The sequence below is a fragment of the Apis laboriosa genome, unplaced genomic scaffold (assembly GCF_014066325.1).
Source record: "Apis laboriosa isolate Shangri-la unplaced genomic scaffold, ASM1406632v1 scaffold112_cov148, whole genome shotgun sequence".
NCBI lineage: Eukaryota > Metazoa > Arthropoda > Insecta > Hymenoptera > Apidae > Apis > Apis laboriosa.
The window spans coordinates 6,169,563-6,194,448 of NW_025220865.1; the positions used below are offsets into that span (position 1 = coordinate 6,169,563).

Here is a 24,886-nt window from a genome sequence, read left to right on the forward strand (position 1 = left end):
AGTATCTATTGTTACGGTATGATAATTGGGGCAACGTACAACAATTGAAATTCACTTAATTGCATTATATTTGTAATAAAATAAAAAAGAATCTCTTTTGAAAAATTTATATGCTTTTTAAAGTTGCTTTTAAGCAAGTATTTTGTATAGATTTTATATTACAAACAGTATTGTCGGAAGGTAAGCGTTTGACTTGTACGTCGCTGGATGTCTACAAGTACCCCACCTTGTGATTCGGTCTAAACTTTGACGAGATACCTCTATTGGTATTGGGGTCTCCGACTCGATCGTAGCAAGTTGGATTTACCCCGTTTCTCACTAAGAAAATTGCCTTGCCCAATTTACGTTTTAAATTGAAACATTTACATATTTCTGCCCGTTAGTTTTTTTCAGTGAAACTCAAAAGACAAAAATTATAGCGGTAGGCGGGTTGCAAATTTTCTAAATAGAGCGTCTCATTGCTGACATTTCTTACATTAGACACGCGACGGCCAGGTATGGCGTTTTTGAGAACGGTGCCGCGTTGCAGTGCCGGTAAAAAGTTAAGGAAATGTTTACCACTTCCTATTGGGTTTCTCGAGAACATAACGAAGCCATCGGTGCAGTTGGTGCAGGTGCACGAACGTGAATACACCGGCACTACTACTGACGTGAAGCCGGCTCCACGACAGATTGATCCTTTGGATTTGAAGTTTAACGATCCAATTGCTGCTTTTAAAAGTAAAACCACGAAAGAACTGCTTCGTGCCTACGTCGTTTATCAACTATGTTCGATCGAATATATTGTTGAGAACAATATGAAGGTAAGTTTTTAATATCATTTTAATTTAATGTTCTACATGATTATTTTGCAAATTACATATTATATATTTATTAGATATAAATTATTCATATGACATATAACGATATGAAATAATATGACATGTGATTGTTCTTTATAAAGTTTTCTTTCTCTTCTCCTCTTATTTCCTTATATTATTAAAATAAATTACATATTTAATATATTTAATATTAATATTATCATTAAAAAGTTGTAAAATTTCGTACTTTTATAATATTTGTCAAGAAAATGCATAGATAAATTTATTAATATAAATTTCAAAAAAATATTTTTCTTATGTTTAATGAAATATTTTTAAATCTTTTTTATCATTTAAAAATTTTTAATCTATAATATTTAATATAATAAAATATTGATTTAGATCATGTGATATAATCATGCATAACATGAAGAATATAAAAATTTCTATTTTATTTGATATTATTACTTATATTTAAAATAATTTTTTCATACATAAATTATATGTATATATATATTAATAATAATTTTATTAAAATAACTTAAATTTTCATCATAAATATTTTATTATATTAAAATAATTGTAGTTGTTAATTAAAATGATTTTGAATTAATGAAATTTTTTATCTTTATATGAATTATATATATAATTGAAAAATCAATCAATGAAATTGAAATTTTTAATAATTAAAATTGAAATTGTAATATTTTTATTTTAATGAAAAAGATGAAATACATACAAAATTAGATATTAATAAAATTGATTAAATTCAACTCTAAGAATAAAATTTAATTTTTCGTGAAAAATTATGCAAATAGGATTTATATGTTATTTTATATTACCGGAAGGAAGTTGTTTATAGTTTCTATTTGTTCGTTACACAATATGTATAGATGTCGGAAGAATGTACTATCGAATAAAATACTAAAATATATTTAAAACGGAAGCATCGATTAATCGATTTCTTATTTCTTTTCAAAGAAATAGCATTTTGAATATATTTCGACTAAATTTTTATTCATTAAATTTTTATGTAAAAAAGAAATTTTTACTTATCAGGTGAAACAGTGACTTTTTATCAATAGCATCAGAATTCATAGACAATTTATATGACGTGGCGCATTATTGATTTTAGTAATGCTTAATACATTGAATTGAGCTAACAATTTTGTCGCAAACTTATGTGGTAGTCAATTACGTAACATCAAAGAAATCGGTCGTGTATAGTGGATTGTAAAAATCTATATAAGTTCATTGGTAAGCTATCGAGATGTTACTATTACTATATAAACGTAAACTTTTTTTCTAGCGTATTTTAATTGTAATTAAATTTATTAATTTACTTTCAAATAATATAATAATAATATAATCAAGAATTTATATAAAATATTTCTTACTATTAAAAATATTTCTATATTCATATAATTTTATAAAATAATTTATAATTATTATATTAAATATAAAATATAAATATTTTTTTCTATTTATTGGTGATTAATTTAAATAAAACAATTGAACGAATTGTATGATAGGAATATTTTTTTAATTTATAATTTATTTATAATTTATTTTTTGATAATTATGAATTCTTATTAGATTTAATAATATTTTTAAAAAATGTTTTTTTTTAAATTATAAATCTTTTATATAGAATATTTATATAGGAAATTTATTTAGAAAATGAATTTTTCATATGTTTTTAAATTTTATAATAAATAAGAAATATGCTTGTTGTTATGCTTAATATGTTTATTGGAAATAATTAGGATTTTTTTTTAAATTATAAAATATCATAGACTGAAATATATTTGTGCCCATTCGTGACACATTAATTTTGTCTTTGCCATTGTATCGATTTTAATTTACATCGGCTTTATGCTTGTTTGAGGACAGGATTATTTAAGTTCTGTTCTGAATATCATTACTAATACGCTAATGTGATAGAGATATTTAGAAATATGCAATAAGTGTTAATCTATAACACTAACAAGTATCGTATTACTATTTAATGTTATTGAAAAAACCACTAAATTTTTTCAAAGTAAATGTTAAATGGATTATATATGTATACAATAATAATAATAAATTTTGCATTATAGGATATAAAAGAATATGAAATTCAGAATATAAAATTCTATATTATATCAATACAAAAGTTATAACAATGTGCAAAGTGACAATTACAAATGAGAGATTAATCGTTTTAGATGATATTTTTTTCTTTATTTTAGTTCTACGGAATTTTTTTTTTCGTTTTATTTCCGAATGATGCCGAAATGTTATGTGTATGGCTAATAGAATCGTTTTATTATTGCATTCATTAAATATATATATATATATATATATATATATATATAATCATTGCACAAAAACTAATTTATCATTTAATTATAGTACGCTATTTTATTAATGCATTAATAGAAGAATGCGTATATATATATATATATATATAGATATTTGATAATTCACTTCCTATCCTGAATATATAAACCTTCCCACACTTTATTGATTATTATTGATTTTTAAAGTGCGACATGATTCCTTAGCGTCTTCATTTCAGACTCTTGGACAACGGAGCCAAGCATTGTCTTTTTGCAATATAATTATTCGAGAAATATTTATTTTGATATTTGTGCCATATTTATTTTTTAAATTAATTTTCAAATATATGTCCAATTTATTTATTGTATTGATAAAACAAAATAGATAATTAATATCTAATATAAAATATATATGGAGTTTTTTTCGTAATAGAAATAATAAAATTAAATATAATTAATAATTATATAGTGATTTCTTTTTAATTTATTTAAATTATGATAATAAATTAAATATGTCAGTTAAATAAAAATTCTCTAAGTTTTATATGCGTGTAATTAATTGATTCTGCTTTTTTAATCTTATAATTTAATTTTATAATTTATGCTTTTTAATCTTATAATTTAAATGTTAAATCATAAAATGACATCAAATAACATCATGATCATTTATGAAATTTTATTAATAATTTTCGTATGAATATCTTAATCCTAGTAACTGATATTATTTTTTTATTTAAATTTCTATTTTTTTTATAAAAATATTTGATTATTTATATCATATGCAATACCTATTTATTATACCTATCTAATTATATAAATGCATGAATTTTTGATATGTTTTTATTTATCATTGCACATCTATTAAACATGTAATTAGTATTTTGTATTAATTAATTTCAAGTATCAATTTAGAGATTAGAATCGAAACTTGATTTTTGGATTTACAAAATTAGAATCCGAAATTACAAGAAATTTCTATCACTACTTTCAATGTCTCGACTATGAAGCCGCAAACTTTTGTTTACAAACACAGTAGATATTATTCATTCTTCAGTGAATTACATTTTAGTCTTAATTGCATACATACGCGAAAATTTTCAAACTCAATTTTTTCAAAAACTATTTTGTTTATTTTGTTTTTTTATTTTTTCTTGAGGAATCATCTCATATATGTTATTTATCTACTATATATTTTCTTTAAATTATACGATAGAAATAATGAGATATTATAAATTTTTTATTTTTTGAAATTTTTATATATATTATTTAATAGTTTATAATAGTTTATAAATTATAATAATAAAAATTCTTTAAAAAAATTTAATATTTTATAATTAAAAAGTTTTAGTAAAAGGCATATTAAAATATTGAAAATATATTTCTTGAAAATATTATATATTATTTAATGTTCAGCACTCATGTATTAAATTAATAATGATAACAATAAATTAAAAAAGTTATTAAGGTACTATTAATTTTATTATGCAATATATAAACTAATAATTTTCAAAAACATCGTATTAATATTTAATATATTAAAAAAAAATAAAGAAAAATGATTATTGGGTACGTATATAAAAGATATTATTTCGTAATATAATAATATGTGTCTTTGATAGTAATGCAAATTAAAGGTGGTAGATCAAATAGGATTTAGTATGTGACTACATATAATTTATAGATAATTTATATCTTTTGATTTCTATCTTTATTCTAAAGCTTTTTAAATGTTTGTTTTAATTCAGGAAATAGTTTTAATTAGTTAAATCATTTTTATTCAATATTGAAATATAAAACGAAATAATATTTCTACTTTTAAATTAAAAAAAAAAATAAAATCTTTTCTTACTATGCAATTATTTATACTAGTATTCATCGACCATTAGATTTATTATTTTTATATTTTTTTGAATTATATAATATTATTTTATTTTTTTTTGTTATTATATTATTATATTATTTTATTATTTTATTTATTTCTTTTAAATAATAATGATAATTCACTTTTGTAATTTTGAAATATTGCATAATGTATATATTATGTTATTTATATATTTATATTATAATATTATATAATATAATATAATATAAATCTGAAAATGATATATATTGTCATAATTCCAGAAATTATTATCATGAATTTATGTTATTATAATGTTATAACATATATAAAATATATTATACATATTTATAATAATAATAAATTTTGCTAAACTAAATATTTTTCTAAATATTTCATATTTAATACAAATAGAAATTTACAATTATATATGATGAATTATTATAATATTATATAGAAAATTGAAAAAATAATTTAATCGAAATAATTCATTCGAATAGTTCATCATTCAAAATTTAAAAATATTTTGAATAAATATGGATATGAAAATTTTATACAATATATATAATATATAATGCAATAAAATTTTATACAATATATAAGTTTAAATATATAATATAATTTATATAATTTATTAAATTTTAATTAATTTATTAATTTAATATAAAAATTTAAGAAACAAAATTTGAAAAATTTAGAATTTTTAAAAATTCATAATTAATTAAAATTTATCAAATTAAAAATTTTTTATTCAAAGTTTTATGTTACATTTTTCGATAACTTGTACGTATTTTATAATTTCTATTTGTATCTTTATTATAATATATTTTTTTTAATCGCATTTTTATTATATTATTTATTTTTATTATATTATTTATATTTTTTTATATTATTAAATTTTTTTAATTATAAAAATATATTTTTAGTCATATAAATATTATAAATATATAAATAAATCATAAATTACAATAGAAACAATTAAATTATTAAATTGTTAAAACAGTTAAATCTGATAAAACAAAATGTTAAATATAGTTTGGATTGCAAAGAATTAAAAAGAGAGATTCATATTTCTATTATTAATAATTCTGAGATAAAAATTTCTCTAAACGGGCAATGTCGAAGTTAATCGACAATGATCGCTTTTATTAATAATATGTACTCTTTTTTAAATTACATAAATATTTGCACATATTAAAATTTTTAAATACATATTTTTTTGAATATATTTTTATATATACATTATAAATTTATCTTATTTTCATAATTTTTTCAAAAAATAATATTAAAATTATTTTTATTTTACACTTTATTATTATTTTTATTATTTATTTATTTACTATTTTATTTAACATTTTAAATATTCTTATTGTATGTGACAAAGAATTAAAACATATTAAATGATATTATTTAATTATATTATTTAATTATTTAATTATTATTGTAATACATATTACAATAATATTAAATTAATATTAAAATATCTACATATTTATATATATATATATATATATATATATATATATATATATATATGGTTCTAAGTAAACCTATTTAATATCAGTTTTAATAATCTTAATATAACTCAATTTTCTTTACCATTTTTGTTTTTTTCTTTTTTATTTTAATGTATATTAATTTCTCTTGTTGAATTATTAGATTGCATATATATATATATATTATAATAGATACATTTTTTAATAAATTAATATTCTTACAAATTCATCAGAGCAATCAATTAAATAGATTTTTATGAGATTAATTACATTGCATTCCGTTTTTCAGATGTTCTATGAATTTGTGCCATAAATATTTCAACGAATTCACAAGACACAAAAAATTTAAGTATTAATTTATGATATATGAATGAATAGAAATTGTTATATCATATTATTACACTATTATAACAATGTTGTTACGTAGAAAGCGTGAATATATGAGAAGGAGAATGAAGAATGGTTAGTGCACTATACAATTCACATCGTATGTTTACTTCTTCATTTACGCGATGTTTTTTAATCCTGAAATGTTAAAACAAAGTGCAGTGAGTCGTACTCAAGGTACTTGACTATAAACTTGCTTCAGACGGTTACCAGACGATAGAACACTATTTCGAAATCTTGCCATAAACGGCGTATCTACGACCGCGTTGCACATACTGATCGAATCGCGTGTTAATAGCACGTTTGCATCGCTATGCTCTTCGCATAAATGTGACGGATATACATGGCGCGTGCGCAAGCGTGTTCATAGTAGAATTCGAATGATTTTTCTTTTATTAAATATATTATGAATTTTAATCTAAATAATAGCAGATTTAAATTTGAATTATTTATTTTTACAAAAAGTAAAATAATAATTTATTTATATTTTAATCATTACAACAAATATTAGAATTATTAATAAATAAAAGAAATAATTATTTAAAAAAAATAATTGAAAAATATTCAATTAAAGCGTGATAAATTTTAATCACGCTTTAAAATTAAATAATTTTAATTATAATTATAATTATTTATTTTCAAAATAGATAAAAAAAAAAGCTCATTCGATTTTGTCACATAATTGTCTTCTATCTATACACGAGTATATCACACGAGTATAAGTAAATGAAAGAGAGAAAGCGGACCAATGTTCTTCATTGGATTGAACTGAAACGACACGTGATAAGTAGTCTCAAGGCCGACTAGTTCGTCTGAAGCTACCGCATTTATAGCAGGGGTCAGCTTTGTGCAAAAGAAATCGTGAATCATGATTCTTACTGGAATTATTTCCACAATAACTTTACCCATTAATGATTACAGATGATACTTTTTTTTTACTTCCATTCCATCTTTTAAATTTATGCAAATTTCCATATTTTTTTTATTATTATTTACTACTAATTTTAATTTTGTATTCTATTCCTTTTATCTTTATTTTTTGTTGAAGAAATTTTTCTGAAAGCTATTTTATAAAATGGTTTTCAGAATTGTATTCTTCTTGATATCATTAATGTCATCAAAATGTCTTCTAGGAAATTTTTAGCTAATGAAAAAAAATAACATTATTTTTATTCATTTAATTCTCAAAGACTTTTTTTATTCCCAAAAATGAAATATCAAATATATAATTTTAATAATGTATATTTAAAAAATAAAATTTTTTTTATTTTAAAAATAAAAAGAAATAAAAAAATTAAGTAAGTAAATATTTCATAACATATTTTTCATAATGAAATTTATGAAAAAAAATGAAGGAGTGAAATATAAAGTAATAGAATTATAATGTCATTAATTTTCACATGTAAACATATTTGACTTTTTCTATATGTTGAAAAAAAATTAAAAAAAAAAGTGTAATTTCATTTTTGCGATTGATTCTACAAAAATCTTTGTTTATTATTATTTACATGCACTTATATTTCAGTGCATAGAGATTTAAAAATTCATTATATATATTTATATATTATAAAACAAACTAGCATATTTTCTTCAATATATTGCAATATATGTATTTTTAAAAATAAATTATTTTTTTAAAAAAATCTGCAATTTATTTCAACTTACTACTTGTTGAATAAATTGAATTGAAAAAAACAATTATTTAAAAGCAAATCTTTTTTGTTATAACTATCATAAAACAGATAATATATTATAATAGGAAAATATTGTAATTAATAGCGAACAATATAATCAATATTTAAAGTAATGAGTAAAAATGCTATATGTTTCAATGTGAAAACAAAATAAAATTCTAAAAAGAAATTATTGTATTAAATTTAATAAATTTAATTAATTTCAATTCACATAGTATGTGATTTATCTTTTTGTAAATACATATAACAGAGTCACAATGACAATAAGACTCATTACACGTTGTCATTAGACACTGACGACCAAGTTGTTGTTTTCGACAATTGGATTCATTACATTCATTCATATTTTTTCTCAAATTATAGCAACTGGCAGGTTGACATACAATAATAATATAAATAATAAAGCTTTGATACGGAAAAATTTATTTCAAAAATTGAATTCTGAAAACAATTTGGAATTTATCTTGTAACGATGATAATCGACAAATTAAAAAATTATAGTAGAAAATTGTTAATGTATTTGCAAATGAAGAGATTTGAGAATAGAAGAATAAAAATTTTCTTTTTTTTAATTTTTTTTAAAAATAACTTTATAATTATAACAATTTTTTGATATTCATTACTTGAAATCAGTGCATGATGAACCTAAATTTTATACGATTATTAAAGCTTAATCTTTCATCAAAAGTGCGTACGATCGAACAATAAGGATATTATGCTAGACACGTTTTCATGCAGTTTAGTGAATATATTATCAATGATTAATTACTGATAGTAAAATTATATTTTGCATTCAGAACCAAGTTTTGTAAGTAGCATTTCTCGAGAATAAATTTCTAATAAAATTTCATCGTGTTTCATCGTGTGTCATCATGTTATATTCAATTTCTAACACATATATACTAATAAAATATTTTCTTATATATGTATATATATATATATATATAATATGTATAATATGTATATGCTAAAATTGGAAATAATTGAACAAGATATTATCAAATTTAATTCGATATATTCGATATATAAAATTTTTAACATAACCTAAAAGAAATTCCAAGTGATTTTGGATTTGAAAATCAGTTTTTTTTATTTACAATTATTATTTATAAAATTTTATTTGTTTTTACATAATTACACAATACAATGAATTATATTTTACTTATATTTTATTGCAGTGGATATTTGAAAAATATTAAATTTTTTTTCTATAACGAAACATTGAAACTCTTCCTAATGCAAAGAGTTGAATCATTCGAGTTATTATCATATATATATATATATTGAAATGCTCGTACAGTAATCTTCTACATCGGAAATCTCCTATTCGATCCTCTCGTTCATTAAATCTTTTGATTGCCAAGTCAGGAGCATTTTCGCGCGTAACTTCGTCTGTTCAATATCCCATTCGTTATAGCTTTTGATTGCGAGTCTATTCGAATATTTTCAGAAACAAAAAAATTTATTTATTCACTTATTCTGAAATATAAGTATATATTGATAAAATTAATCAAGTGATTAGTGAACATTTTTGCAATGAAAAAAAAAAAGTGCAAGAAAAAATTTTTATTCATTAAAATGACTTTTTGTTTTAAGAAAATTTCATTTATTTTTTGATAAATTTTTGGAAATATCTTTTGAATTCATTGTAATTGAACACGATAGGCAATAATTATAAATCCATCATATATTGCAATTTTAAATTATAATCATTTGCAACTGCTATATAAGTTATAATATATAAATAGCCTTTTATTTTCTTATTACGTATTTTTCTATTAAAAGAAACGATAGAACTTTCTTGATTATCTGATAAAAAGGAGAGGAACATATTTACACATAATACGCACTATATCGTTTCAAATTTCTTAATCTGCATTCCTGGAATAATACTAACAATTTATGGTAATTCAAGCCGTCTATTCAAGAGTTTAAGTTACAATTTCCCTTTATGATATGGAGTGGTAATTAGATTCGCAGGTACAGTTCTCATCGATAAGCGCAAGTTTTCGTTGCGTCCAAATGAATCAAGTTTGATTTCATTGAAATGCTTTGCTAGAAGTCTTATTACCGCAACAAATATTACTAACAAAGAGAAGATGCGGAATCTGTGTATTTAATGAGACTTTTACGATCTTATTAGAAGTATTGAAGTAAAGTAATATAATTCATAAATGAAATATGGCAAAATATCAAATTAATTTCTATTTGTTTATGATTCTTTTATTTAAATATAAGAAGATTGAATATCTTTAATTATTTGAGATTTTGCTAATTTCTTTCTTATACTTATCCTAATATGTTTTAAACATCAGCTTTTATTTCCAGTTTGATTTTTTTTATTGTTTTAAATTTCAAAAAGACTTTTTAAAACTTCCTTTAATAAAAATAAGAACTTATTTCGAAGAGATTTAGCAACAGAATCTTCCAAACAATTTTTTTTAGGAGAGGTTAATTTTTTTTACCTTAAAAAGGAAAGGTTTCCTTATTTAGGAAAGATTGCTTTTGAATATATAACAAAAGAAGACTATAATTCAGAAAAGGTTGAAAAATAACAATTCAAACTATTCAAAATTGTATTTTCTCAAAAATAATTTTTGAGCTATAAATTATTGTTGCAATAAATCTATAGGATAATAGTATGTATCTTCTTTCTTATGTGAAGACTCTGGTATTCAAGGAAACTTCAATTATTTTCCAGTCGTGGTGAAAGTTTGAAGGACAAGTTTTTCTCTTTTTTTAAAATTTTTAGAAAAAAACAGAAGCTTTTGTTTCTGAAAGATAAAGGAAAAATATTCAGGTATTCATTCATCGCATGTTTCCCTTTTTTTTACAGAATATCCAATTAAATGGGAAAAACACCCTTGTACATTTCTTTGTTATCATGAACAACGTCACTCATTCATCTAAAACATATCAAAATCTAAATGGTATACAATTTTATCACAATAATAGAAATATTTGTTATAAATTTTCACCAATGATGTTTCAACATGATGAAAATAACAAATTATCACTTTCTTTTACAATAGATGTTATAACAGGTTGGTTGTTATGATGGTAAAATTGTTATGAATTGCCTTTGTTATTATTTATTTTTATTAATAACGATAAAATACAAAAAAAACGCGGGAAATTTTTCATTAATTTCATAAACAATTAAAGTATCGATACTTGACAAAGAATTTGATTCTAAATCTAAATCATGCATGAATATAATAGTCCAATGAATTCGATGAGTTCATCGATTCATATTTCTATTATGCATTCTATAATTAAATTAAATTTTTTATTATAAAATCGGTAATGTATCTCCGTTATTTTTTTCATTATTTTTTTCATTATTTTAAGATAATTGAAATAGATATTTAAAATAATTCTTATTTATGGAACATTCTTAGTTATGGAACATTCTGTATATTGTCCGTATCGCTTATATTTGCGCTGATATAATAGAAGTATTGTCATGATATTTTTTAATCGTCATTGTTCGAATCATAATCACATAATTGATTATAATTTTTTCTAAAAAAATATATTAATATACAAAATTCATAATTCTTGATATTTAATATTCTACAATCACCGAATTTATGAAGTATACCACTTGAAATATTTCTTCTTTTCTAATATTTTCAATAGCTTTATAGCAAGACTTATCAGTATGTCTATATAACATTGGTAAACTCTAATAATCTTCATAAAACTTTCTTATCAGTGTTACATAAACAAAACATTAGTGAGTATATTATGCAGTTTATTTTTAATATAAATATTGCTAATAATATGTTTATATATGTTTATATTTGCCTCAATAATAGAATTTTTTTTAAAAAATATTAAAATATAAAGATTCTTATTTTTCTTTTTTTTTTAATTATATATAATTCTTGCTTGTTTGAAATTGAAATTTTTTTGTTTTAACAATTCTGTTTTTTTATTTCTTCAGAAATCATTGTGTTGCGTTTTTTTATTATTGTTTATTTATTATTATTAATTTATTCTTAATTTCGTGATATGTTGCAAAATATTGTAAAAAACATCCGTTTATAAAAATACTATTTATTTCTTTCAATCAACTTTTATCCGAATTATTTTTCACTAATATTATATTATTTATGGAATAATGATTCTATTATGGACTACTTATCCCATTCTATTCTATCTTCATTACATAAGTGTGGATTGTATACTTGCCATCAGATGGTCAAGTATTTTCTTTTCATTACACGTTCAAAGAAATTAATAGTTGCCATAATAAAAATTTGAAACAATCGTGATTATTGGCTGTGAAATAACATTGAATAAAGTATTCATCAATTGGGAAATTCTTCTTTTGACAGTTGATTCCTATGATTTCAACGATGAATTATCCCGTGAAACCTAGCGGAATCAGATCGATGTGGAAACACGATCGTAATTACATTCAACCCTTTTCGTTTGCAACACACAACCATCGTCTGGTTTTATTTCTAGGCACTAATTACGTTTCTTGTTATACGGCTAACTCGTATGAATTTTATCAGTATCCATTAATTATTCTATTACTTCTCTTTTAATTTCTTGTTATTTAATTACTTTTTCTCGAATTATGAGCTTATTGTTTCTTCTATTTTGTATCACTTTTATATCGCTCTTTGAAAAACTCTATTACGTATTTTCGATATTCCATCAATCTTTTAGTACATTTGCTGTTACATTAATGGGTTAACGGTAGTTATTTTTAAATGTATATAAATCTCTGATTAACTAACAGTTCTATTATCTATAACATATGTACAGAGTGTTAATATATATATGAGATATTTTTAGAAGAATATTGAAACGAATGAATGAATGATACATAATATAATATATAAAAATGTATCGATTAATACTTATAGTTACTATAAATAAAATTAAATTATAAATAATTTAATTTTACATTAGATGAAATGAAATAAAAATAGAATCATCAATTGAGAAATAGCAACCACTGATCTAATAAATTATTAGTATGATTTCTATAAAAAGATTCTATGAATAATAGATTTTATACAAATACTTTTAATATTTGCATTCAAAATCAAGTTTTAAGACGATGTCACGTATTTTTTAATTACGTAAAAATGATAATGGTTATCGATTACCAATTAATGTCTAAGGATGAACATTTTTGCCAAGACCCGTATTGATCCTGGTAAAGAAAGTAGATGTTCTCACATAGACCTGCTATATGCTTCCTAATCAATAGCTTATGTCCTGTTCGCATTGGATATCACCGTTACACTGCTATTCAAAAGTTAAAAATCGTCTGTTTCGAATCTTTCCAAATCAAAAGTTTGAAATCATTAACATGATTCAGAATTTTAAGAAAAGAAAAGTTAGGTTAGAATTTTGTCACTGCAAAGAATTCTTTCTTTTTATGAAGAATTTAAGAATTTTTTTCGTTAATGTAAATGAAATAATTATTGATATCTGTAGTATTAATTAATAATATTATATTATTATATTATGAATAATATTCATTAATAATGAAATTAAATAATACAACAACAAATTTTCCTTTAATATCTAAAAGTATTTGATAAAATTGTTAATATTTATTTCAGTATAATTTTGTAATAATATTTAGAATAATTGTCATTTTTGTTATAAACAAATTATCAACACAACATCAGGAATTTTAATTTAAAACCTGATATGGAATACCTTCACCATCATGTGTTTATGCAAAGTGTTTAGCGGAAACGAATTGACGAAATCGACTGTACAGGTTCGAGAGCAATGTCCGCATTTTGATGAATGTGTTTTTTTAGTAATATTGTGTTGAATAAAATTTTAGTAAATACCATGGAGTTTTTCACAATCTTTAATAATCTTAATAAAAAATATTATTTGTATTTTAATCAAAATGATCATTTTAAAATTTTATATTTGATCAAATTGAAGTTGAAAAAAGTTAGGTTAGAATCTTATGTAAAAAAAAATTCGTAAAGAAATTTGTCAAATTAAAAAAAAATTACTTTTAATGATTTCTAATTTATTTTTGTTCATTTATAAATGTGAAAAAAATAATTACAAATTTTTTATCAGTAGTATATGTTTCAAGGTAACTTTTACTGTCTTATTATCACTTTTTTGTATCGACACTGACATTTAGTTCAAAAATATTTTTACATGACGAAGATATTGTTCTTGGTATGGTATCAAATAAAAATGCTTAGGATATTGGTCAAACAAATTAATTATTATTATACTTAATTATTCCAGTTAATAGAATGAAACGAGTTTCATAATATTTTTTGATTACTCAACCAACTATATCATTCATAGATCTAAATCTATTTTTATACTGCATATTTTACTCGGTTTGGCACTTGTAATTACACCTGTAATACATTAGGCATTTATTTGATGAGATTAATTTCATTTGTTATTAAACTATCATATGACAATTTATTAACAAATGCTCGTTGATATTTGCGTTCATGAATAATTGATATTAAATAGTTTATTGTATTCAAAAATTTAAATAAGAAATTAATTTTTTAATAAAATTTATATAAGTGTTAATAGTTTTTATTATATATTTTTTTATATATAAAATTGTAAATAATTATCCTTTAAAACTACTTCATACAATTCTTTAGAGTTGTGATCTATAGTTTGAAAATTCATGCTCTAAATTTTAAATCTTTAAAACCTTTCATTCAATAAGAAGATCATTTAAAGATCAAGTATTACATCACTATAGAATGACGTCTTGGAATTTCTGTGTCAAGTATCAGATCATTATTGTGTTCGCTTACTGAAATCGAATTTTTACTAAGAATGTGTCATCTTTTATTCTATTTGCATAAATAATAAATTAGTTAATTAAATTTAATAATTTTAATAATAAAATCGTCAAACATAAAAGAATACTGTTATTAAATTTATTATCAAAAAAAAAATTATTACACAAAATATCATAGAAATTTTATTCAAATTTTCAAATTTTTAATTTTCTGTTTTAATATATGAAATTGCATGTTTACAAAATTTCAACTCTCTCTCTCTCTCTCTCTCTCTATATATATATATATATATATATATATATAAATATTATTAAATAAAATATTGAAAATATTATTAATATAAAAAAATATCATTCAAAATCTTAATTGGTTCTTGACTACTTATCTACTTCTGTTTCACGCAAATACGAAACTTACGTAAGAACTTGTGCAAATTATATTACAAAGAACTTGTAAATTACATTTTTTTTCAATTGGAATTCTAAACAGTTTCAGTAATTGAACTTAGACTTGGACTTTGAATTTTTAAGTCAAAATTTAATATACAGAATATATAGAATAATATATAGAATATTATAATAGTATAATATTATATTATAAGTAATATATAGAAAAATTTCAATTTATATATAAATACGAATTACTCGTAAAATATTTCTTAATTAAAAGAAAGAAAGTAAAAAGCATAGTAAAAATGAAAAAATTTGCAATTTCAAAAAATATAATTATTTTGAACTCATTATTATTATTTTAGAATTTTTATTATATATTCGCCATCTTTTATTATTTATTCATCATTTTTAGAAATATTGTTATGAAAAATTGACTGAGAAATTAAGTAGTTTCGAAAAAATATAATCTAGTGACATGACATGTAATTTTTACCAATAACTTTTATGATAATTGAACATACTGAAACGTGAATTTTTATTGCGAAATTAACCACAGTATAATAATCATTGTAAAATATTATTCATGATGTAATTTCTAACCTTATATAACAATTTCGCAAGCAAATTTTTCAGAGAATAAAATGTGTAGTATATCACTTTTATGATTTTTCAAATTAGTATCACTATTTTCAATTCGACATTTATGATCGTTTTTGTATTTTGCAATTTCACGTGATTTTATGTAGAGATACAAAATAAGTATTATAAATGATTTTTTATACATTTTGTAATTTGATGAATTATATCATTTTTATATATTTATTATATTATATTTTTGAAATTATTTGATATTTGAGTAAATATTTTTTGATAATTCGTTTTTGCAATTTTATCTGTACAAAAGTACAAAAATACATAATAAATTTAGTAGAAATTAGAGCGATATGCATAGCAATTTGTGGTGAACTAGATCATGAAGATTCTCTTTTTCGAACAAACATAATATCTTGAAAAAAATATTTTCTAATTTAATTAAGATACGAATTTAATCTATTATATTTTTTAACAAAATTTATTATTTTGTAGCAATTCATTTTCTAAATTAAATTTGAATCTTCTTTTTTCTCTTTTTTTATTTTAAATTTCTTTTTACAAAAATCTTTCTTTTCTAAAAAATATTGCTAGTATTTATTTACATTTCAATATAATAAAAAAAAAAAGACGAAAATTATTTTGATCTACATAATACATAATACACTACATAATTTATGATACAAATCTACCATATCAGTTGAGAATAAAAAGAATTGTATCAATATCTATTTCAAAGAAAAAATTTCATACAAATCATCTATAAAATTTTTCTGTTAAAAATATAATTTGTAATGATATAGTTGTTTTTGATCCGTTTTTAATCTGTTAATTATATCAAAAATTTTCTCATAAATTTCGTTTTGTTCCAGTTAATGAAATTTGCCAAGCAAATACTTGGGGAGACACTTTTTACAAAATTTATGAGAGCAACTTTTTACGGCCACTTTGTCGCCGGCGAAGACGAGCAGCAAATCACTCCTGTCCTAGATAGGTTACGGCAATTCGGTGTGAAACCGATTCTTGATTATTCCGTCGAAGAAGATATCTCGCAAGAGGAAGCGGAACGACGAGAAATGCAGTATGTGTCCAATGTAAAAAGAAATTAATAAAATTCAAAAAAATATTCTCATTATATATGTTATAAGATATTATACACGTGTTATTTATTTTTTTTCAGTCTAAAATTTATTTTCATTGTTAGTTATAATTTATTATAAAATATATAATATCTTAACGTTTTAACAAAGATTTAACAAAAGAAAATTTGAGTGTTGTTATATATTCTATGGTAAATAAAAATATTTCAAGAAATGTTTAATTATTCAACTATTCTAAGAATAGAATTGATATTAGAAGAATAAAAAAAATTGATAGAACTTTGATATTTTTATTTCTATTATCTCTTTATAAAAAAATCATAAATGAAAATTAATTGATATGATATAAATAATTGTGATTTACAGAGGTTCCGTATCAGAAGCTGGAGATGAAAAAAGGGAAGGTCCATTAAAAAAATATCATGTCGCAAAACCATTCGCGGATCGTCGGTATAAGGTATCCTCGGCAAGAACGTACTTTTATCTTAACGAAGCTAATTGTGAACGAAATATGGACATATTTATCAGATGTCTGGAATCTGTAGCTGGTGAGTCAATTATTAAAATTTTGCTTTTCTTTTTTCAAATAGAAAAATTTATTCAATATATCTAATCAAATATATACAGTAAAGTTTTACTTATTCTTTACTTGTTCTTTTAAAATTTATAGAATGATATGGAATGCAATGAAAAGAAAAAGAAATTAATTATAAATAATAATTAATTCATTGAATGATTAATTCATCCAAAGCGACATTTTTTTCAATTTTTCTCGTACTTGTTTTCAGTTTTTTATGATCGATTGCATAAAATTAATAAACGTTATAAATTTTCAAGATTAACGCTTATCGCGAAAGAATTTATTGGCAATTCATAAATCATTGCAATTTAACTTAAAGAATTCGATACAAAATATTGAACATTGCCCATTGATTAAATTGCAATAATTTAAAAAAAATAACTAACTAATCGAATTATTATATTGTATATATTATATTGATTTTTAAAATTTCTAAATAATTAGTTTAATTGCATTATTAAATATATTTAATCAATTGTTTTTAATCGTTCTTATATTTATGCATACATTTTTAAAAAATTTATAATAAGTTTTAATTATATATTATTTAATGTTTTAATTACATTAGAAATATAAGTTAACAAAAATTTAAATTTAAAAAATTGATTTGAATATGATAAATAGATAAATTTTTGGCAATGGAATTCTAAAATTTTGTTACAAATCAAGACCTCGAAAACTATCTATAAATATCTTTAGAGAATCTTTTATTCAATCATGCAACCAATAACGTGACTTAACGGTGGTTTACCCAAAAGATTTTTTCATCGTTTGAATTGCGTAGTTACTCTATAGTCTGAAATAATTGCCTGATGTTATTTTTATAAAATGATAAATTCATTATTTTGTTTCTTCGAATGAAAAGAAATAAAAAAAAATTATTCATTTCATTTATTGTAAATTAATAAAATATATTAATTATTTAAAAAATAATTAAAAATTGTTTAATATTTTATGTATAATATAAATTTCATTGAAGAAATATCATAAAAAAATAATTTTTTTTTCCAACGATAAAATAAATATAAAACAAAGCTTACTTTTTAAGTTAAAAAAGTTTTATGATTATTTATAAAAAATAAATTAATTACAGAGAATCAAGTGAATCATTCAGAAAATCCTGAACCTAATATTCTTGAATTCTAAATTTCAACTGATTGCAAGATAAAATTGGTAAGAAGAAAAAGTCCTTTCTTTTATAATTCCTTATTTAATCCTTTTATCCGTTTTTCCTGAAATAATTTTCTTATTATCAATTTTAATATCATATATTGTTTGATATTATTTCATCAATTCATTTTTATATAGGTGCTTCAATGGGAGTTGGCTTTACCGCTGTTAAATTAACTGCTCTTGGCCGTCCACAATTATTGGTAAATAAATTTTCTTAACAAATAAAATCTTTTATTGATAAATATAAAAAAAATAACTTTCTAATACTATGTTATATTGATCAAATAATTTTTTATATTTTTATAACGAAAATTAGTTTTGAAATCTATTATTATTTTATTATTCATATATTTATGAAAAATGAATAAATGAATAGTGTCTCAAATAATTGTATATTTTTTTAGCTTCAACTATCAGAAGTAATTATGCGAGCGCGACAATATATGTCGGATGTAGTTGGTGGTGAAGGCGCTGTTTTAACTCATCATGCCAAGCCAGATGATTTTATGAAAAAATTTGAGGAAGCACACATCAAAGATGAAGAAACAGTACAAAAGTTTCTACAAAAAATTCAATCGGATAAAGAAGGGTAATTTGCTATTGTTTGCTATTGAAAATTGCTATTGTTTAGAAAATGAAAATTATTCAAATAAATTAATATTTTCTTTCTTTATTTCCTATCGATATATAATAGTTACTTATTATTAATTTTTATAAATTATCATTTTTTTTTTATTTTCTATTTTTTCTCTTTTCTTTTTTATTCTTTTTTTTATTTTCCAATAAAAGTTACGAACACATTTCCTAATTTAAAATTTTTATTTTTTAATATTTTTTTATATATATTTTTTAATGACATGTTTTTTCTTCTTTAAATCAAGAAATTCATTTTCTTTTATAGTGTCATTCACTTGTTCCCATGGAGTGGTATTCTAGATGAGAACTACGAGCTCAGCGAAACGTTCCAAGTACCAGACATTAAAACAGGAAAGATGGTTAGGCTTATGTCACAGCTTACGTCCAAAGAAGAGGAAATGTTCCGAAATATGATAAGACGTCTCAATAATATCGTCACGGTATGAATATATAAAAATATAAAATATAAAAATATAAAAAAAAGAATGAAATACGGAATGCCAAATAATTGGCTATTTTTAAAACAATTAAAAATAGAATAAAATATTTTTCAAGACAAAATTGAATGATTTTAAATTTTCTATGTTATGATATTATGTTAAATATGTTCTATTCAATATGATATTATGTTAATTGTATTTTTTATATATTTAAATCTTTTTTTTTTTTGATGCAATAATATAATTTTTTATTAATATTAAAAAAGAATTAAAATATTTGAGTAAAAAGTATTGAGTGCTATATTTATAAAAAATAAAAAATGTTATCGTAAAAAAAAATATAATAAAATTTACAATTGTAACATAGAAGTGTAATATGAAAAATATAAAATTATTAAATTTTGTCTAAATTTTCAAACTAATATTTTTTTATTTTTTAATATTTTTCGTTGTATAAAATACTTTATGTTTAAGAAAAAAAGGCTCTCAATATTTTTATCTCTTATTATAGAAAATATATAAAGAAGAAATTTAGTTTGTTAGCAAAGACAGAATTGCTAACTTTTATTACAGGTGGCTGATAAATTAGACGTACGTATAATGATAGATGCCGAACAAACGTATTTCCAACCTGCGATATCGCGATTAACGTTGGAGATGATGCGCAAGTACAATACACGTAAGGTAAATGCTTTGTCTCTGTAGATGTGATATTATCACTTAGTAAATTTTCAGTGGTCTAAACCCAAATGGTCTACTTCCTAGGCCGTGGTGTTCAATACGTACCAGACATACTTGCAAGAGGCTTTTAATGAAGTGAAAACGGATCTAGAACAGGCTGAACGTCAGAACTTCTACTTTGGTGCTAAACTCGTTCGAGGCGCGTATATTGAACAGGTAATTCTTCATTATGAGATTTTTTCTTATGTAAAAAAGAAAATTAATTTTAATTATGACAAAATATATCAACAAAAATGAAAAAAAATAATTAAAGTTTAAAATATTAATTAGTAAATAGTAATTATTATAATAATAACTATTATATATATATTTATGAAAATATATTTACAAAAATTAAATATATAAATTTAGTAGATATATACATGTACGTTTAAAACTATATACTTTAAGAAAAAACATAATTTTAAATCAGTGACAGCAAAAGTATTATTGATTATGTTGAAAAAAATTTAATGTAGGAAAGAGCAAGAGCCGCAGCGATGGGTTATCCTGATCCAACAAATCCTACATACGAAGCTACAACTGATTCTTATCATAGAACTTTAATGGAATGCTTAAGGCGGATGAAACAATACAAAGATAAAGGAGAAGATCCAAAGAAAATCGGAATTATGGTTGCATCACACAATGAAGATACAGTACGCTTTGCGATAGAAAAGTATGTACTATAAAATATTTTCTATATTATTATTTTATATTTTTTAATATTTGTTAATAATGATAAGAACTTTACAATTAAATATTTGCATCGAATGTATTAAAAAAATAATTAAAAAAAATTATTTACATATATAATATTATTTATAAGATATATATTATATATTAGACATACTATTATTATTAAATTTATTAAATTATTATATATATTCATGGTATTATTCAAAATATGTTATCATGAAACAGAATGAAGGAGATAGGAATCTCGCCAGAAGATAAAGTGATTTGTTTTGGTCAGTTATTAGGAATGTGTGACTACATAACATTTCCATTAGGTATGTATGTTTTTTATAATAAAGATTTAAAAAAATTTCTTATTTTCTACCTTCAAAAATTTTTTCCTACGTAATTTAATATTACGTAATATATTTAATGTTTTATTATAATCAATTTATAATATTTTTAGGCCAATCTGGATATTCAGCATACAAATATATTCCTTATGGTCCAGTCAAAGAAGTATTACCATATCTTTCTCGACGTGCACAAGAGAACCGAGGTATACTTAAAAAAATTAGGAAAGAAAAACGTCTGTTATTAACTGAAATTATGAGGCGTTTCGCGAGTGGGCAGATATTTTACAAACCGAAAGGAAATTATACTCCCGTCTGAGCAGCTCGTCGTTTCGTTTGCACAGACAGATTTTAAGTATCAAACTTAAGTAGTGATTGTAAATTATTCAAAAGAAAAAAGACTTTGTGGTACGCAGAGCAAATGCTCGCGCGTGAGAGTGAATGGAAGAAATATGCAGTGTTATTCATTATACAAAATTGCCTTAGTGTGAATATTATCAAGTGCAAACTGCTCAATATCGCACCATGTGGTAGAACTATGTTCATTGCTCGTTATGTGTATGTTCAATATTATATTTGAATATGTTTTATTTAATGTATATTTTTTAATACTGCTTTTTTTTTTACAAAGGAAGAAAATAATTGGGGTACTTCGAGTATAAAATAATCTTATTAGCAATGATCTTTAATGTTGATCATTTTTTTATAAATTGTTTCTACGAAGTAGCTTTATAGCTCGATATATTTCTAATTATAGATCGATATATTTCTAATTAAAAAAATATACCTCCTTTGTCTGAAACTTACTATATTTTTGTGTTTTATATTTTATTTAAGAATCTCGTAGTGCGTGCGTGCACGATTATTTATAGCGAAAGTGTTTGATGAATATATGTTTATATACTTTAGTATTGTTTACATATACATATATTATATATATATATTATATATATATTATATATATATATTTCATCATTATATATATATTATATATGTATATATATGATTTCTCATATGAAAGTATAAACAAACATAAAATTAAATCGATATAGCTCTATTTAACTAAGTTAAAATACTCGCGTGGAATGAACATTCGCTTCTAGTTTCATAATATTTTGTGCGTAGTTACCAGAAACAGATATTACCAAAGTTGCTAGTATTGGCAAATTACGAGTCATAATGAATTTCTGTTTAATCAGAAATATTTGCTCATTATTAAAAAAAAAAAAGAAAAAAAATAAAAAAAAAGAAAAAGAAAAAAAAAAAGAAAAAAAAAACAAAAGATAGAAAAAAATTTTTCCGTAATTTGTTAATAAGTAAATATTTGGAAATATTTGGAAAAACATTATTAAATTTCTGGTATGGATGAATAATAATGTAAGAGCCATTTTTATTTGTGCAATTACTACGCATGTTAAGTAATGTTGGACTGAAACAATGATAAACTATGAAACGGAATTGAAAGAAAATATACACGTAGAGAATTGCATTTTATTTCACTATGTTTCAGCCTAATATTGCTTTCTCAATAGACGAGATAATAATATTCATGAATATATGACGCTGTTTCTACATCTCATGGCTTATATATCATTCTTAATAATTTTTCTTTTTAAGAAAACTAAATACCAGCTGAAAGCTTTATAATTTATAAACAATAAATTTTTGTCGAGTTTCAATTAATAAAAATTGTTTTATATTTATTCAAAAAAAAAAACGTGTGTATATATATATATATGTATATATACATATAGCGTTCACACAAATTTAATTTTATATTAACACACTTTTTTGTTCTGCAGTATTTCAACATTCAACCAGAAGACTGTTAAGTTTTATTCGATAAAAATATTATTTTTATCGCTAGCAATGAAAATAATTCGACCTATGGTGAATAATTTTCACGTATAACACTTTGAATAACACTTCGATATTTTCTTATCAGTATTTTTTATAAAAATCAGAATAGTGTGCTTTTGTTTTGCAGGATTTTTTTTTACTAAATATGAAAGTTTGTCTGTTGTTAACAGATCTCTAATTTTGTAATATATACAAACATACATTTTTTCATGATCTCTTGTGTTATTATATTTTATTGTAATTGCGTTTAGAATCGTGTACGCAGTTTGTATTTCCAATTAATTCGAAAAAGTATTATGTTTTGTAGAACAGTCCACGTTTCTTAAAGATGTGATTTTTTTATTGAGATTAAGAAAAATATTAGATTATCATGTTACATTTGCAAACCTAAGAGAAAAATTTAATCGAATAAAGGGGCATTGTTAAAGTTATACATGCTATAGCTAAATGTTTTTATGTGCTAATGGTATGCTGAATGCGAGTGATTTAGCTATAATTCTATTTGTTACGTCTTAGTGTTCGACTATTACGTCGATACTTTGATAACTTCTATGTCTCGTGATGATGACAATAATTTAGGTAGTTAATGTTACAAAAAAACTTCTATGCCATAAGTATAAAACTGTATACCATGATGGATTGAATTGTCATCACCATTGAGGTAGGATTTATACAGGGCAATGACACGAGATTAATAAAAAGAATAGAGAAGGAAAAAAAAATAATTATTATCCTCGTGCGATATTGCATGGGTCAACATATAAATATATATACAAAAACGTTTGCAAGAACGTACATTTTACTGCCAGAATAAACTTATACTTTTTCTTGGCTCGAATATGACAAATACTTACTTGTGTGTGAATAATATATTTATAATGAAAGTAATGCAATGCAGTGTATACCACGTTGTTTTCAACACTGGATGTTATTAGTATCAATTTATGTGTAGTTCACATAAATGTAATCTAAAAATAATATTCTCTATAATAATGTTCTTTCGCGAAATTTACTTTCTTTTAGAGAAAGACTACTATATATATATA

At 21.9% G+C, this 24,886-nt stretch overlaps 1 protein-coding gene across 1 annotated transcript; it reads left to right on the forward strand.

Moving 5' to 3' along the window:
• Positions 1–234: 234 nt before the first annotated feature.
• Positions 235–24,857, forward strand: LOC122715092 (proline dehydrogenase 1, mitochondrial). The gene is made up of 11 exons (XM_043937020.1): positions 235–803; positions 17,173–17,381; positions 17,767–17,948; positions 19,289–19,353; positions 19,558–19,742; positions 20,055–20,229; positions 20,803–20,913; positions 20,995–21,126; positions 21,429–21,628; positions 21,874–21,962; positions 22,094–24,857. Exons 1-11 carry the CDS (start codon positions 498–500, stop codon positions 22,297–22,299), a joined length of 1,860 nt encoding a protein of 619 aa, XP_043792955.1. The 5' UTR covers positions 235–497; the 3' UTR covers positions 22,300–24,857.
• Positions 24,858–24,886: the final 29 nt, after the last annotated feature.